At 47.6% G+C, this 12,927-nt stretch overlaps 1 protein-coding gene across 4 annotated transcripts in view; it reads right to left on the bottom strand.

Annotated features, from left to right (window-relative positions):
* Positions 1-378: 378 nt before the first annotated feature.
* FOXN3 (forkhead box N3) overlaps positions 379-12,927 on the bottom strand; it is a 333,022-nt gene continuing 320,473 nt past the window's right edge. For 3 of the 4 annotated variants that reach the window (XM_040975179.1, XM_040975177.1, XM_040975178.1), the window contains one exon: positions 379-6,978. In XM_040975179.1, coding sequence (XP_040831113.1) covers positions 6,423-6,978 — 556 coding nt within the window. In that variant the 3' untranslated portion in view covers positions 379-6,422. The remainder of the gene's footprint in view (positions 6,979-12,927) is intronic. The other variant, XM_040975176.1, reaches the window with a different exon arrangement.

The raw sequence follows: 12,927 nt of genomic DNA, 5'->3' as shown, positions 1-12,927 counted from the left end.
GTTAGGAACATCATCGTAAGAACGCCCCCCCAAGAGCTAGGGACACTCTGGTTCCAAAATACAATGGCAATTTATTGGTAGACACCTTCCCGTTGAAAGACAAGCTTCCCCTGACACACAGATCCTAAGACAGGAGGCCTGCTCGCCAACAGTTCCAAGGGACAGAGTTCTCTGGACTCTCACAGGTAAGCCTGGCTTGTGGACAGATTGTCAATCCAAGCGTGGATTGCTATTGTAAGGGCAGCCAAACCCTCCCAAGCAACACAGCAAAGAACTGCATGCCCACACTCTGCTGAAACAGGAATGGTTTTTACTGCTTGGATTCTGCATAGGGAGGCACGGCACACACACTACCACATACAGCTTCTCTTCAATTGATGCAACTCAGTCATTTTTTATTGCAACTGGAAGACAATACATCACAGAGACTTTATGGTAGGTCTGGGGAAAAGTGTTATTTACAATAAATGATGAAATAGTTTGTCTTTGGCAATATGATTACACATGAAAAATGCAAGATGCAAGTATGGATGCCTCCGAAGCAACACACCGAGTCCCTAGGGTTCGGCTGCTGGCACCTGTCTGTCTCCACACTGCTTCTTTAGGTTAACACAAACAGAAGTGAGCATCACGTTCCTGTTCCTTTATGGTTCTCCCTTTCTATTCATGATATTGGCAGTTTCATACAGAAAAAAAAAATTATTGGCTTTCAAAAAACATGATTACTCCTGTAAATTTACTTGGCCACATAGGTCTATTGGCCAGCAAAAGTCAGATGACTCTGAGCAACAACAGTAAACCTCTTGGCCTCCTGATTGCTTTATCACTCTTTTTTTTCTGTAAAACAAAAACACAACTTAAGAAATGTTACAGAGTCAGAGTATAAAAAAATGTACAAGTGTATATGCTTCCCAGACACACGGATACTTTTTTCCTCCACATTTTCACCATGGCAGTATAAGTAGTGAGTGTGATGACACGACATGGAACTGGTTACTGAATCAGCTATGAGCTCAGATGGTCTCAACAACACTCAACAATACTCAAGAAATGCTGAATAGTTACATAACTGAAAGTGTGCTAAGTTTCATCTAAGACGGGTAAGGGGCTGGGGAACTGAGGCCACAGTCATAAGGATAAAATAGGATTTCTAGGTTTGATAGGTTCACCATATCGAAGTCTTTGAGAATCCAATATGGAGTATCAATTATTTGCAAAAGTGGGAGATGGCTGTTCTCCGCTTTTGCAAATGCAATACAGTGGAAACACACACTGTTGTATAAGTTCCAAATAAATAGTCGGATTTCAACGCTAATAACAAAATGACAGGAAGGGTACTTGTGAGCATGTCACAGTCAGAAATGATCTTTCACATGGGTCTGATTTCAGAAATACAACAGCAAGAGGCAGCACCATAGACACATCGGTTTCGGCCATTAGAAGATGGATTGTTTAAAAACATTGTGTTCTCCTTCGGTAATTTTTGGTCAGTGAAGCTAGCACTTGTTTGCTGAAGTGTGGAAGAATTGCAAGGTCACACACATTATTCATGATAAAGCAACCGAGCTGATGAGTCTGTGCTTAATTCAAGAATAACCAGTGAGAGAGAGAGAGAGAGAGGGGAGAAAGAGGAGGGGGGGGGACATGGGAGTTAACCACCATTGCTGGTGCTCTCTCAAAGAGGGCGTAACAGATGGATTCACAAAGGTAGGCAGATCTATACAGAACACTGAATGCCATGTGTAAATCCCCATGAATCTCCAGAAACGAGAACACTACACAATGTATATACTTTGATTTACACATTCCGTTACAAAAGGAAAGAAAAGACACCATTACAACAGGGTAACTGCGTCAACTGCAATAAGAAACCAAAGTCCAGAGGTTGGCAGGTAACTAAAAGAGGGTTTATCACTTAGGTTATATAGCAAAAGTGTTGATGTATATTATATATAGTAGTATAAATAATAAAAAAGTCTTATTTAAATTAGATCACAGTGCTGCATTATGTGCATAACAGTGTTTGATATAGTATCGGCGGGCTGGGACCTGTGACACGAAGGACTAACTGTCAACACTGCAAGTCACAATCAAGGGGACACAGAGTTCTGATGTTTTCTTTTGGTGGCAAAAAAATATCCTCAAGAGGAAAGAAAAATACTTCTCTACAGAAACAGAAAAAAGGAATCACAACATCTGGGCAGCTGTGACCCATCAGAGAGAGAAATGAGTCCCAACCTGCATAAAGTTTAAAGGGAAAGAGAAATCACATCGAATTTAATCCAACCATATAAGGAAAACCCTCTCATTTAGGTCACTTGAACATAACTCTGGTTCCTTCAGCAATGAGCCCTTCAGCGAGAGGCTGCAGATCCACTCACCTGGAGCGGAGTGATTGAACCTTGAGTCGGGAGCATCTGGCATGGAGAAGTCCTGATGGGTTGTAGGACTCTGGGCTGGGCACAGAGGTCACCCGCACTCACGCTCCACAGCCCACTCTCCTCAATGCCATGACCTCCTCCCAGAATGCCCCATGGTAGCAACTGCCGTGCCCCCCGCCACCCCTCCAGCAAACAATGGACACAAAAGAAGTCCATTCTTGGGAAAGGCATCCAAGTGTATTCTTTCTTAAAACCCAAAACTCAGCCCCAAGACGGAACCTGCCACTGTAGTCTTGGCCATGGCTTTCTCAAACCACCGTCCACATTTGGGTTTGGTTCATTTTTCCTTCCAGATGAACGGCTTGCCCAAAGAACTCTTGAAAGCATAGTGAGTGAGAGGGTAGGGAAATAGGAGCTTAGGATATAAGGCTGGGAAGAATCCATGATGCAAACGCTTCCACATAGCACTAGAAGGCTGAAGACAATCACAGAAGGATGAAAAGAAGCTGTCGATGCGTAGATCACTTAAGCAGAAAGAGCTGCAGGGTCTCTTTCTCTTACATGTGTCTGAGGACTCGATAGCAAGCCACTGGCGATGTCACGGTGCTGATGTGTTCATGGTTGTTTCCCAAACATCTTTAAATATTGCTATAGTTCCCCACCCCCTGCCCCAGATGAGGATGAGAGATACTGAAATGACACATGAACCACTACTTCTCCCAGTGGGAGAAACGCAGCCACAATGGCCCACCCCTAACGGTACTCAGGCGATTGGTTAGACTAATGGATACGACATGCTAGTTTGGAAGCTAAAAGAACACCTGACGCTTGGGAAGGAATTCCAAGACTAGAGTGAAACACACTTAAGCAAAATATTCTTTCACAAATAGGCTTGTGCTTAAATTATCTACTGCTCTTGGAGGAGGGGATAAGAGAGGGTGCCTCGTGCCCCTTGGCTTGAACAAAGTGGACACCTGGTTCTTGCATGGATTCTGTACTGACAGCCACATACACAGATACTTCTTGTTCTCAACAATCCAAGTACGAAGTTCAACACAATTGAGCCATTTGTTTTGGTTATGCATAATGTGTATGCCTCCAAAAACAGAAGAAAAATAGAAAAAGTACCCTCACTGAAGTCTCCCCCGAAAAGTCTCCCAAGCACATCCCAGAAAGGTGCCACAAGAGACTCGGGAAAATACTTAGAAAGCTGCCCGATGAGGTATTTATGCAAAAAGAGTAGTTTCGGAGTTAAGAACACACTTGTATAAGATATTTATCTATTTCTCAAAGAGATCAGAAAAGTAAATCACACACATTGCATCTTATTATTTTCTAAAAGAAGCCTCTGCCCCTTTAGAAAGAACAAAATGAGGGGAGACAGCCCACTGTGGGGGTTTTCACTGGAAGAGGTCCCCTGCCAGAAACAGCCCTGAAGGTTTCATCTCTGCCTCCCAGGAGAGAAAGGCTGGAATCTCCTCATCATGGAGGGATGGGGAGGAGGGTAGAGATGGGGGGTCCTTTGGGGTTTGGTCAGGTGACAGCATGAACCAATGATGCTTGCTCAGCTTCCACGGCTGTGGGATTGGATGGATCTCCGGGTGCCAGATCTCTGGCCAGAGGGAGCAGAGAATGAATGAAACATGCCAGAAGTCTGCAGGTTCAGGCAGAGTCCGACCTGTTGCACAGGTGTACTCTCCCCCCCCCGTTTTCTCATCAGCACCCCAAAGATGAGTGACTGGGAATGCACCAGTTATTCCCACTGTCCTGGCTGCTGGATTGGCTTTGGCCCACAACTGCCCCCATTGAAATCAATCCGTGATGGCCACAGCTTCCTCGCTCTCGCCCACCATCAGAACCCACCTTGGTGGGTGTTTTTGCCTCCACATTCCCACCCATTAGGATGTCAGAGTTCTCTTTGGATCTCTCTGCTGTTAATATTTTCAGGCAAAGACAACGGGTTTTCTGGCTTACGGGACACCGTGTGGTCATCTAAATTCAGCTCTTGAAATCTAGTGGTCTTAATTCCTGGCTGGTTGATGTGCTGGGGTGGTAGACAAGGCTGGCCCTGTTGCAATAAAGCTGGCCTTCCTAACCCCTGGGCATCACTTCCTCCCTCACATGTACCCCATCTCCTACCCTCACCTAATAAGGCCCATTAGCAGGTTTCTCCTTCTCCTGGCAAATTTGCATAAGTATTTACTGCCTTTTTATTTATTGTATTTTTTCCTAGAACCCAATCACGGGAATTATTTTCTCTCAAGTCAGCGTCCCATAATTCTCTTGATTCTATCATACACACTCACTACTAAGTTTGCCCTCAAATTATTGCGTCATGTTAAAACACGTACAGACAAAGAGAAACAACACACTTTCAACAGAGAATCAGAGAGGGGCGGGGGCTGAGTGCGGACAAGGCAGCAGAGTTCACCATCCAAGCCCCTACCAGAGCATCGAGATATTTTTTATATTGCAGAGTAAGTTCCCCAACAGTCAGAATTTGTCCCTGAAGAAGGTTAAACCTTAAACACCTGCTTCAAAAAACCAAAACAAAAGAACCCGGGGGGGGAAAAAAAGAGGGGAGGAAAAAAAAAAAAAACCCAACAAAAAGTAAAAGAAAGAAAAATGGAAAGGAAAAGAGGAAGAAAACCGAAAGAACCTCAAAGCCCAAGGGCTTACAAATCAGAGGAGTCTTTTCTCTATTGTCTATATTTATATGAAAATAATTCATGCGTCATGCTAAATACATTATTTACCGTACAAGAACTTTGTTATTTTTGAATAAAAAAAGTTTGTTTTCGTGATTTTTTTCTTTTTTTTTTTGTTTCCTTTTCTCTTCAAAGGAATCCATGCATTATGGATCATAAATTTCTGCCGGCCACACGGGCTGGATGTGGAAACCACTGAGTATTGCAAAGATGAACCTGGCATTAATTTCGAAACTCCATTTTGAGGGCAACATGGGAGTAATTTTTTTCTTTTTTGCCACATTTAATTTATTGATCTTATCTGTCAATGTGCCTTCACTCTTTTGAAAAAAAAAAAAATACACCAGAATAGTAATTGCAGGTCCTGGGAGTTTGGTTGTTGTTGTTTTGTATTTTCTTTCTCCCCCACTTGGATCAAAAAGCTTAGACACAAGACGACTGCTACCATTAGTTCCTTCCTTGACAGCTCCTGCGACTTCACAACCGGGATTGCTGTGCCTGTGGGCACTTCAGAAGACAGCGCATGCTATCAGCATCCATTCTGCTCTCATTTTGGTGTGTTGTGTGTGTGTGTGTGTGTGTGCGTGTGCGTGTGTGTGCATGCGCGTGCACAGGGCCAGCCTTCAAGCTTATGGCTTTGGGGGACATCCTCATCCTCCAGAACAGGTGTTGGGAGGTGTCTGCCCCGGGGCACTGTCACCAGGCCTCAGGGTTACGTGGTGCAGAGGCCTGGGGGCCACGTGCCTGTGCTGTGGGCAGTGCCAAGGGCTGTCCTGGCATGGTGGGATGCCCAGTGCCATGGGTTTGGTCTGCTTCTAGTGGGACCAATGGATCCCTTTCTGCTAACCGCTTTCTTTTCCTCTCCACACGGAACCCGCCTGGGTGGATGTTCTGACTCGGTAAACCTGAGGGCTGGGCCTGCACGCTGGTGGCTCTGCTCACGTGCCTTCTGGGTGCTGCACGTGCACTGCCGTGGCATTGCCGTGGACATCCCTGGGGATTCAGCCACGTGTTTCTGACAAGCTGCAGGAAGCAATGGTCATCGTTTTGGCTTTTTCGGTTTTTGTCTTCAGAGAATGAAAAGCTTTTGTAAAACAGCTGAGTGTCAACATGAGTTCTATGGCTTCAATCTCCTTTAAAATAAAATTCTTAAGGGTCCAAGATAAAGGAAAAGCGGGGGCAAATTAAATGAAAAAAAAAGGAAGAAAAGAAAAGAAAGAAAACCAAACAAACAAACAAAAAAAGTTACTGATATTGCCACAAATCATTAGAAATCTCCTGACATGCTGAAACCAAATGGCCGTAAGTTCAAAACAAATCAGTGACTTGTTTTTCAATTTTTTGTGGTTTCCTTTTGCTCCTTCTGCCCCTTTGCCGTCCGATTGGTGATGTTATTCAAACAGGACCTGATCCCCGCCAAGTGCAGGAGCGAGCCGGCCGCCTCCTTCATCTCCTCATCGTCGCTCTCGGGCGGCTTTTCCGTGCGTCTCTTTTTAAGGGGCAGCGTGTCGCTGGGGACCTTCCTGGCCTTGGCCACGTGCGGGCGCTTCTTGTGCTGGGACGCGAAGCCGCCGTCCCCGCCAGCATCCTTAACCTCCTTCTGGCCCGGTTTCCCGTCGTCCTCTTCCGTGTCGCTGGGGCTCCCGTGGCTGTGTAAGCTCCCCTCGCTGCCCTCCTGGCTCCCCTTTGTGGCAAACTCGTAGTGGTCATCGGCCGAGGAGGAGGAGGAGGAGGTGGAGGAGACGGAGTCGCTGGTGGGCGAGGTGCTCCGGGCATTGGAGGACTTGGCACTGCTGTAGTTGTGATCTTCCTTGGGGTCTCCGCTGACCACGGGGGAGCCACACGACGGCTCGCTCTCGGTCCTCGTCCGGCAGCTGCCGAAGGCGTTCCTGCGGGGTGGGGTGGGCGAGAAGGGGGGGACACGATTACACAGGGTCTGAGGACCAACCTGGCAGCCCACCTGTCTGTGCCCATCGGCTCGCCAACTGCGGGCCCATCCCTGCTTACTGATGGCAACTCTACTCAATGTGTGTGGGGGAGCCATCCAAACGACACGTTCTCAAGTGACAGCAGCGTGTCACCTTTTACATTAAAGCAGGACAATCAAGCTGTCCTTGGGTCTGTGGACCCGCAGGGCTAAGGAGGCACACAGTGCCAGCTGGGGACTTCAGAGGAGGAAACAGAAAAAAAAAATCACAAACACGATGCTCTTTTCTCAGGCTGCTCCATCATAAGCAGACTTCTCACTGCGCATTCTCCTTCCTCAGTCCTTCACTGAGCACCTGATAGAGGTGCAGTGACCTCAGGGAGGTCAGACAGGCCTGTGGCAGAGATGCCACCACGTGCCAAGGAAGCAAGTCACCCCAGGATCACAGACCAGTGGTGAGCTTTTTTGGGAGGGTGCCCCCTGCTGGTGCCCTGCGCAATCAGCCTGGATGAATGAGCTGACGTCCACAACTTTATTTTTATAGTGGCCGAGAGTGAGGTCTGAAAAACTTTCTTGACTTCCTTACCCACAATCAGAATCAAGGCCTGACTCTCAAGTTCAAACTCTCAGCCACTTATCAGAGCCCATAGCATGCACACTCGCCAACTTCCCTTGTGCCTCCCAGGGGCTTAATGGGAAGAGCGAACCATCCCCGCATCACAGAGGACTGGTGTGCCGAGGAAAGGAGTTTGTGCCTGTAAGTGCTTGGACCAGTGATGCCCAGCAGGAAGGCAGTGAGCACCTGCTGCTGGTCAGGCCCCACATTCTGTGTAGCTGGGTCTAACAGCTCTATTTCTGATATGCCAGGGGTAGGTGGGGCAGAACGGTCACTCAGAGCTTGGAGGGAGAAAGAGGGAGTGTCCTGCCCTTGGCCATGAGGTGGACAATCTGGGTAGAACTGAGAGATGTTCTACTGTGCCTCAGCGGCTGTCTGCTGTGAGCCCGCCCAGCTCGGCACACTTCCGGGGACGATGGTAGCACGCTTTCCCTGCAGACAGCACGTTGCACCATCCTCATGAACTGAAGACTCATCTGACATCTGTACTTCCTGTCAGGGTGTCTTTATGACGTCAGGGTCCCTCCTGGCCAGCACTGTACTGGGCGCCTGGGGGAGTTTCAGCGTTTATATTGAAGTGGGAGAGTAGGTGGAATCAAGCGGAGGCAAAGTGTGGGGTTCAGGGAATGAAGCCAGTCACCAGACCACTCTGGGGGTAGGGCAATAGTGCTGAGAGCCACAGGCTCAGGACTGCTAAGGAGATCAGGGCTTTTTTCTCCTTCCCAGGGTTCCCCGAGGCTCGGGGAGCTCCCAGTGGCAGCTGTGGTGAGAAGGAGAGGTTTCCTGAGACAAAGGGTGCATGCAGCGGGAGGTGGACAGCAGGGAGCCTGTCTGGGGCTTCTAGCACCGTGACAGCCTGCCGAACATCGTGGTGTGAGAACACGCAATGGGATGCCCACCTGCAACATGCGCATAGGGCCAGTACCCAAACCTCATCTCTGCTGGCTGCCTCAACAAATACGACCTGCGCTGGGTTCTGGGGGCGTCCCAGCTCGTGTCCCAGCTCCCACGGCAGTGGATCCATAGCGCCTCCTCAGACCCCTAGAGAAAAAGCCTGGCTTTCATGTTCCTGGGACTGCACGCTGGTGACTCTGAGGTATGTTTCACCTCTTGCAGCCTTGGTTTCCTCATGCGAGGGTTAAATAAAAACCCCGCAGCACCCAGTCGTAGAGAGACCATCACTCCTCCTCCCTTGCCCGCTCTGTCTTTGTCAGAACCGTGTGCTGAGCCTTCTTTGTCTTCCAGGGTCAGGAGGTTTTTGAGGAAAGCCCCGCAGAGAGCACAGGTTCCAGGGCCTCGAGGGGGGGGATTCCTCAAGCACCTGCCACGGAACACAGCCCCCTGAGCTGGGCCTCCGCGCTATCCACCTGCTGCTCGCTCCTCAGCTACGCCTCGGGAGTAGGAGCGACTGCGGGAAGATGGCTTTGAGGTGCTCCCAGACAGGAAACTTGGCAGAGGGAACCAATCTCTATTGAGAGTTAATGAAAGCAAATGAAAATGAAAGTCTCGTTAGGTTTTCCTTGATCTCTGTTGCTGAAGGTAACTGCTGTAAAATGCAAAATTAATTAACCCACTGAACTGCAGTCCAGCAATTTGACAGTGAACTCCACCACATGAGCAGGAGTGAGTGGGGCTGTGCCTGCCTTGGAACAAATCAATTCAGTTCTGAATCCCTGTTTTCTTACAGTAACTTGGGGCTTACGATTCCCTTCGGTGCCAGAGGTCAGCAGAGCCTGGTCTCTGCAGACAGCAGGGCAGGTCAGTGAGAGACCAGGAGTGGGCGAAGGATGGCAAGGGTGCTACCGCGCCAACTCCTAGTGTCCCTGGGCTGAAGCGTGAGGGGTGTTCCTTGCCCCCTTCCTCCTCCTTGGTAAGTCTTTGGAAATGAAAGGCTGGGAGAGGAGGTGGTGGAGAAATACACTAAAACCAAAGCAATAATATTAAATCTTGGATTCACTGCCACAAGAAGAAAATTTTCATGCCTGAAATTCCTTTCTGTCTCTAACAGGGGGGGAAAAAAAAACCAAACAGCCTCAGAGAGAGATGCTCCAGACCCACTAGACCCAAACTGGAACTTTCATCTTCAGGAGACCCCAAGAACGAGAGAACAGCCCGCAAGCCAGTCTTGCGCCCTGCCACCACCCGGGCCCAGGCTGTTTGGAATATGCCTGGTTCAAGTACATTCCAGAGAGAAGCTCAGAGGACACCCAGGTGTATCCAAGGTGGCCCCTGAGGAGGAACACTGATTTCAATGTGTGTATTCCTGGATGCACCAGGAGATGCAGATACAACGGTCAGGAGAGAGAATTCAGAGTGGCATCTCCTCCTCACTGGTGAGATCGACTTTCCTAGAGATTTTAGCATGGGCTCAAAATCCATAAATTGCACACAACGCTCAGCGAGAAGTGACAAGCCCCTTCAATGATTAATCACTTGGCGCAGTGTGATTCCCGATGGCGCAAGCCAGCAGCACCGACTCGCTGTCCAATATGTCCCTGTGCAGCGGTTACTATGAAAGGAACCCACATGCTTCAAAGCAGCCAGGCATCCCAAACATGTGGGAAGGTGAATCTGTAACCACTCCTGAAAAATCATTCATTAACATGAACACAGAAGACGTGGGAAACACCTGCCATTTGTCAGTGTTGGATGCATTTATGGATAACGATACAATTATCATAAATTAAAGCCAGCTGATTTTACTAGGCCTTTTGAAAGTTCCAAGCACGTGGCTTACTCAGACCATGTGCTACATAAAAGCTGGTATTCATTCTCTCTTATCAAATAGATGGGAAATAACAAGCATAAAAAGTGAGAGCTCCCATTAGTTCAAGCCAAGAGTGAGTGATACTTGCAACAAATGAGCAACCATGCAAGGGAGCTGTGCCCCCTCTGCCTATCTTTTGCCAGGCATGCAAAGCAGGAGACAGAATTCATGGGGATGTGAGCCAAATGCGACCTTTCTGTCCCAAACCAACTCCAGTAAAAAAGACCAGGTAGAGGAGAGGTGACTGGTAGATCCTGCTGACAGCTGAGTGGCAGACAGGCACATGGCTGGTCCTGTGTCCACGAGTACACTGCAACCTAGAGCAAGTAGGGAATCCCACACGGTCGGTCACCCTCATGCCCACAGGCCTCCGCACACGTGAAAGAAGCAGGTATGATCTGAAATGGGAGCAACAGGTAAACCGAGAAAGCCTAGCAAAGGAACAAGAGCTCAGACACATGGGGGAGGGGAACAGGGAGCAGCAGAAAGACTGACTTCCGGCTGCTGGGAGATTCCTCTGGATAACCCCCAGGCGTGAAAGTGGCCATCAAAGCCAATCCTGTGTGCACCCGAGTCACAGAGAACATTCTAGAATCTCAAGGAACACAGATGCACCATAAAATGTTCTTAAAACAAAAGGGAAATGAACCACCACTAGCAAGAGAGGGAAAAACAAACAAACAAACAAACAAAAATAGACACCCGTCAAAGATACCAAACAAAAATACCAAAGAATCTTAACTGGAGTCATGGAAAATAGTGAAATAGACATAGAATGTTAATGTGTGCATACATGAAGATGATATTAAAAAATATTGGAGAGGATAGATAGATTGTACAACAAAGCAGGTAGAATTTGGAAAGCATGAAAAAGCATTCTGAGAGGAAAAATAAAACTCTGAAATGAATTTTCCTCACCCAGAGCCGAGCAGCTGAACATGATACACCGGACCTGCTCCTTTCTCCAGCTTCCTGCCAGTGCAGCCACGGAAAGCAGTGGGACTGGTCAACTGACTGCCTCTGCACGGGGCTCCTGATTCCTGGCTTTGTCTCGGGCTGGCACTGCGAGTAAACCAGCGGAGAGGGCCTTTCCTTCCCTCTGTCTTTCATATGTATGAGTAAACATTTTCAGAGAGAAAAGAAACAAATCAACTATAAAAAAAGAGGGAGCGAGTGAATGAATGAGTCAGCATAGACGGAAGGCCGGCTCCATGGGAGCACAGCGTGAAGGCCAATGCAAGCTGAGCCGGAGCTGCAGAATGCAAAACGGGGAGGCTCCGTAAGGGCACCAAACTCCAGAGTCAGCATCCAACTAAAGACACTCACACAGAGAGGAAAAGCCCTACCCAGACACACGCCAGCGAGCGTCAGAGCATTAAAAACAAGATGTGAAAGCAACAGAAGGATCCCTCAAGGGGAGTAAGCTTTAGGGTCAAACAAGCGAGGGAGATGAAGGGGAACACATTCTCAAAGTGAGAAAAATGTCAACCTGTAAGCTGACATCCAGTAACACCGCCCTCCAAGTGGGAGGGCGCATGTGCGAGCGGGCCTCAACTCACGGAGAATTCATTTGACCATTTTCCACCAACTTCTTGAATTCCTCCTTGTCTTTTCCTATAGGAATCTGGAACGTGCACCACATATTCCTACTATAGAACTTTTAAAGAAGGTACTTCAGAAAAAAAAAAAAAAGAAGAAGAAAATGATCCAAAAAAAGGAAGGCCTGGATGTAAATTCAGTGAGAAGTACCCCCCTCCACATTAACACAGTAACAGTGAAGATTAAGGAACCTACAAAACCAAACCGAACCAAAACAAAGCAACAAAACCACAACAGAACCAGAAGGTCAAACACAGCCCATCTTCTGAAAAACACTGAGCAAAGTACTCCAAGGGCCCCATTGGATGAGATTAGAAATAGAGCTTAAACTCAGAATATTTTAAAATGCTCGGACTAAAAGTTCCAGGAGCCACATGAAAAGAAGAGAAATGGAACGTCTGACTTTGACACCATGAGAGGGGAAAAAAATGGAATGAACAATGGGGGACACTCGGTCAATTTAAAATAATGCTAGAAAAGCAAAGAACCTGGGAAAAGTCAGACAGACTTTCAGTGTCAAATAAAATGACAGGGAAGCATCCAAACATGTCAGTACAAATTGAACTACAAACCTTCAGCTAAAAGGCACAGCTCACTGCTGTGGATTGGGGAAAAGGCACACACCTACAAGAGGTAAACATCAAACAGAAGGACAAAGAAAGGTTAGAAGGAAGAAGCTGCGGCATGCTGGCCTAGTGACAGGAGAGGGAAGTAAGACTGAAGGCAGAAATCATTACTACAGATAAAGACAAGACCCTGAGCAGTCATCGAGGCTCAACCAAGCAAACGGCTTCAGCATACTCACATTTAGAAGGAAAAGGACAGAGAGAAACAGGCAAATCCACCTTGTAATGGGATACTTCGACACATCATTCATTATTCATGCTGATGAACACATACACAAAACTGTTGAACACACATTCTCATAT

This window comes from Ochotona curzoniae, unplaced genomic scaffold (genome assembly GCF_017591425.1).
Source record: "Ochotona curzoniae isolate NIBS_2020 unplaced genomic scaffold, NIBS_Ocur_1.0 contig_2688, whole genome shotgun sequence".
Classification (NCBI taxonomy): Eukaryota; Metazoa; Chordata; class Mammalia; order Lagomorpha; family Ochotonidae; genus Ochotona; species Ochotona curzoniae.
Note: the sequence above shows the minus strand (reverse complement) of the source record. Positions and strands in the feature narration are given on the sequence as shown.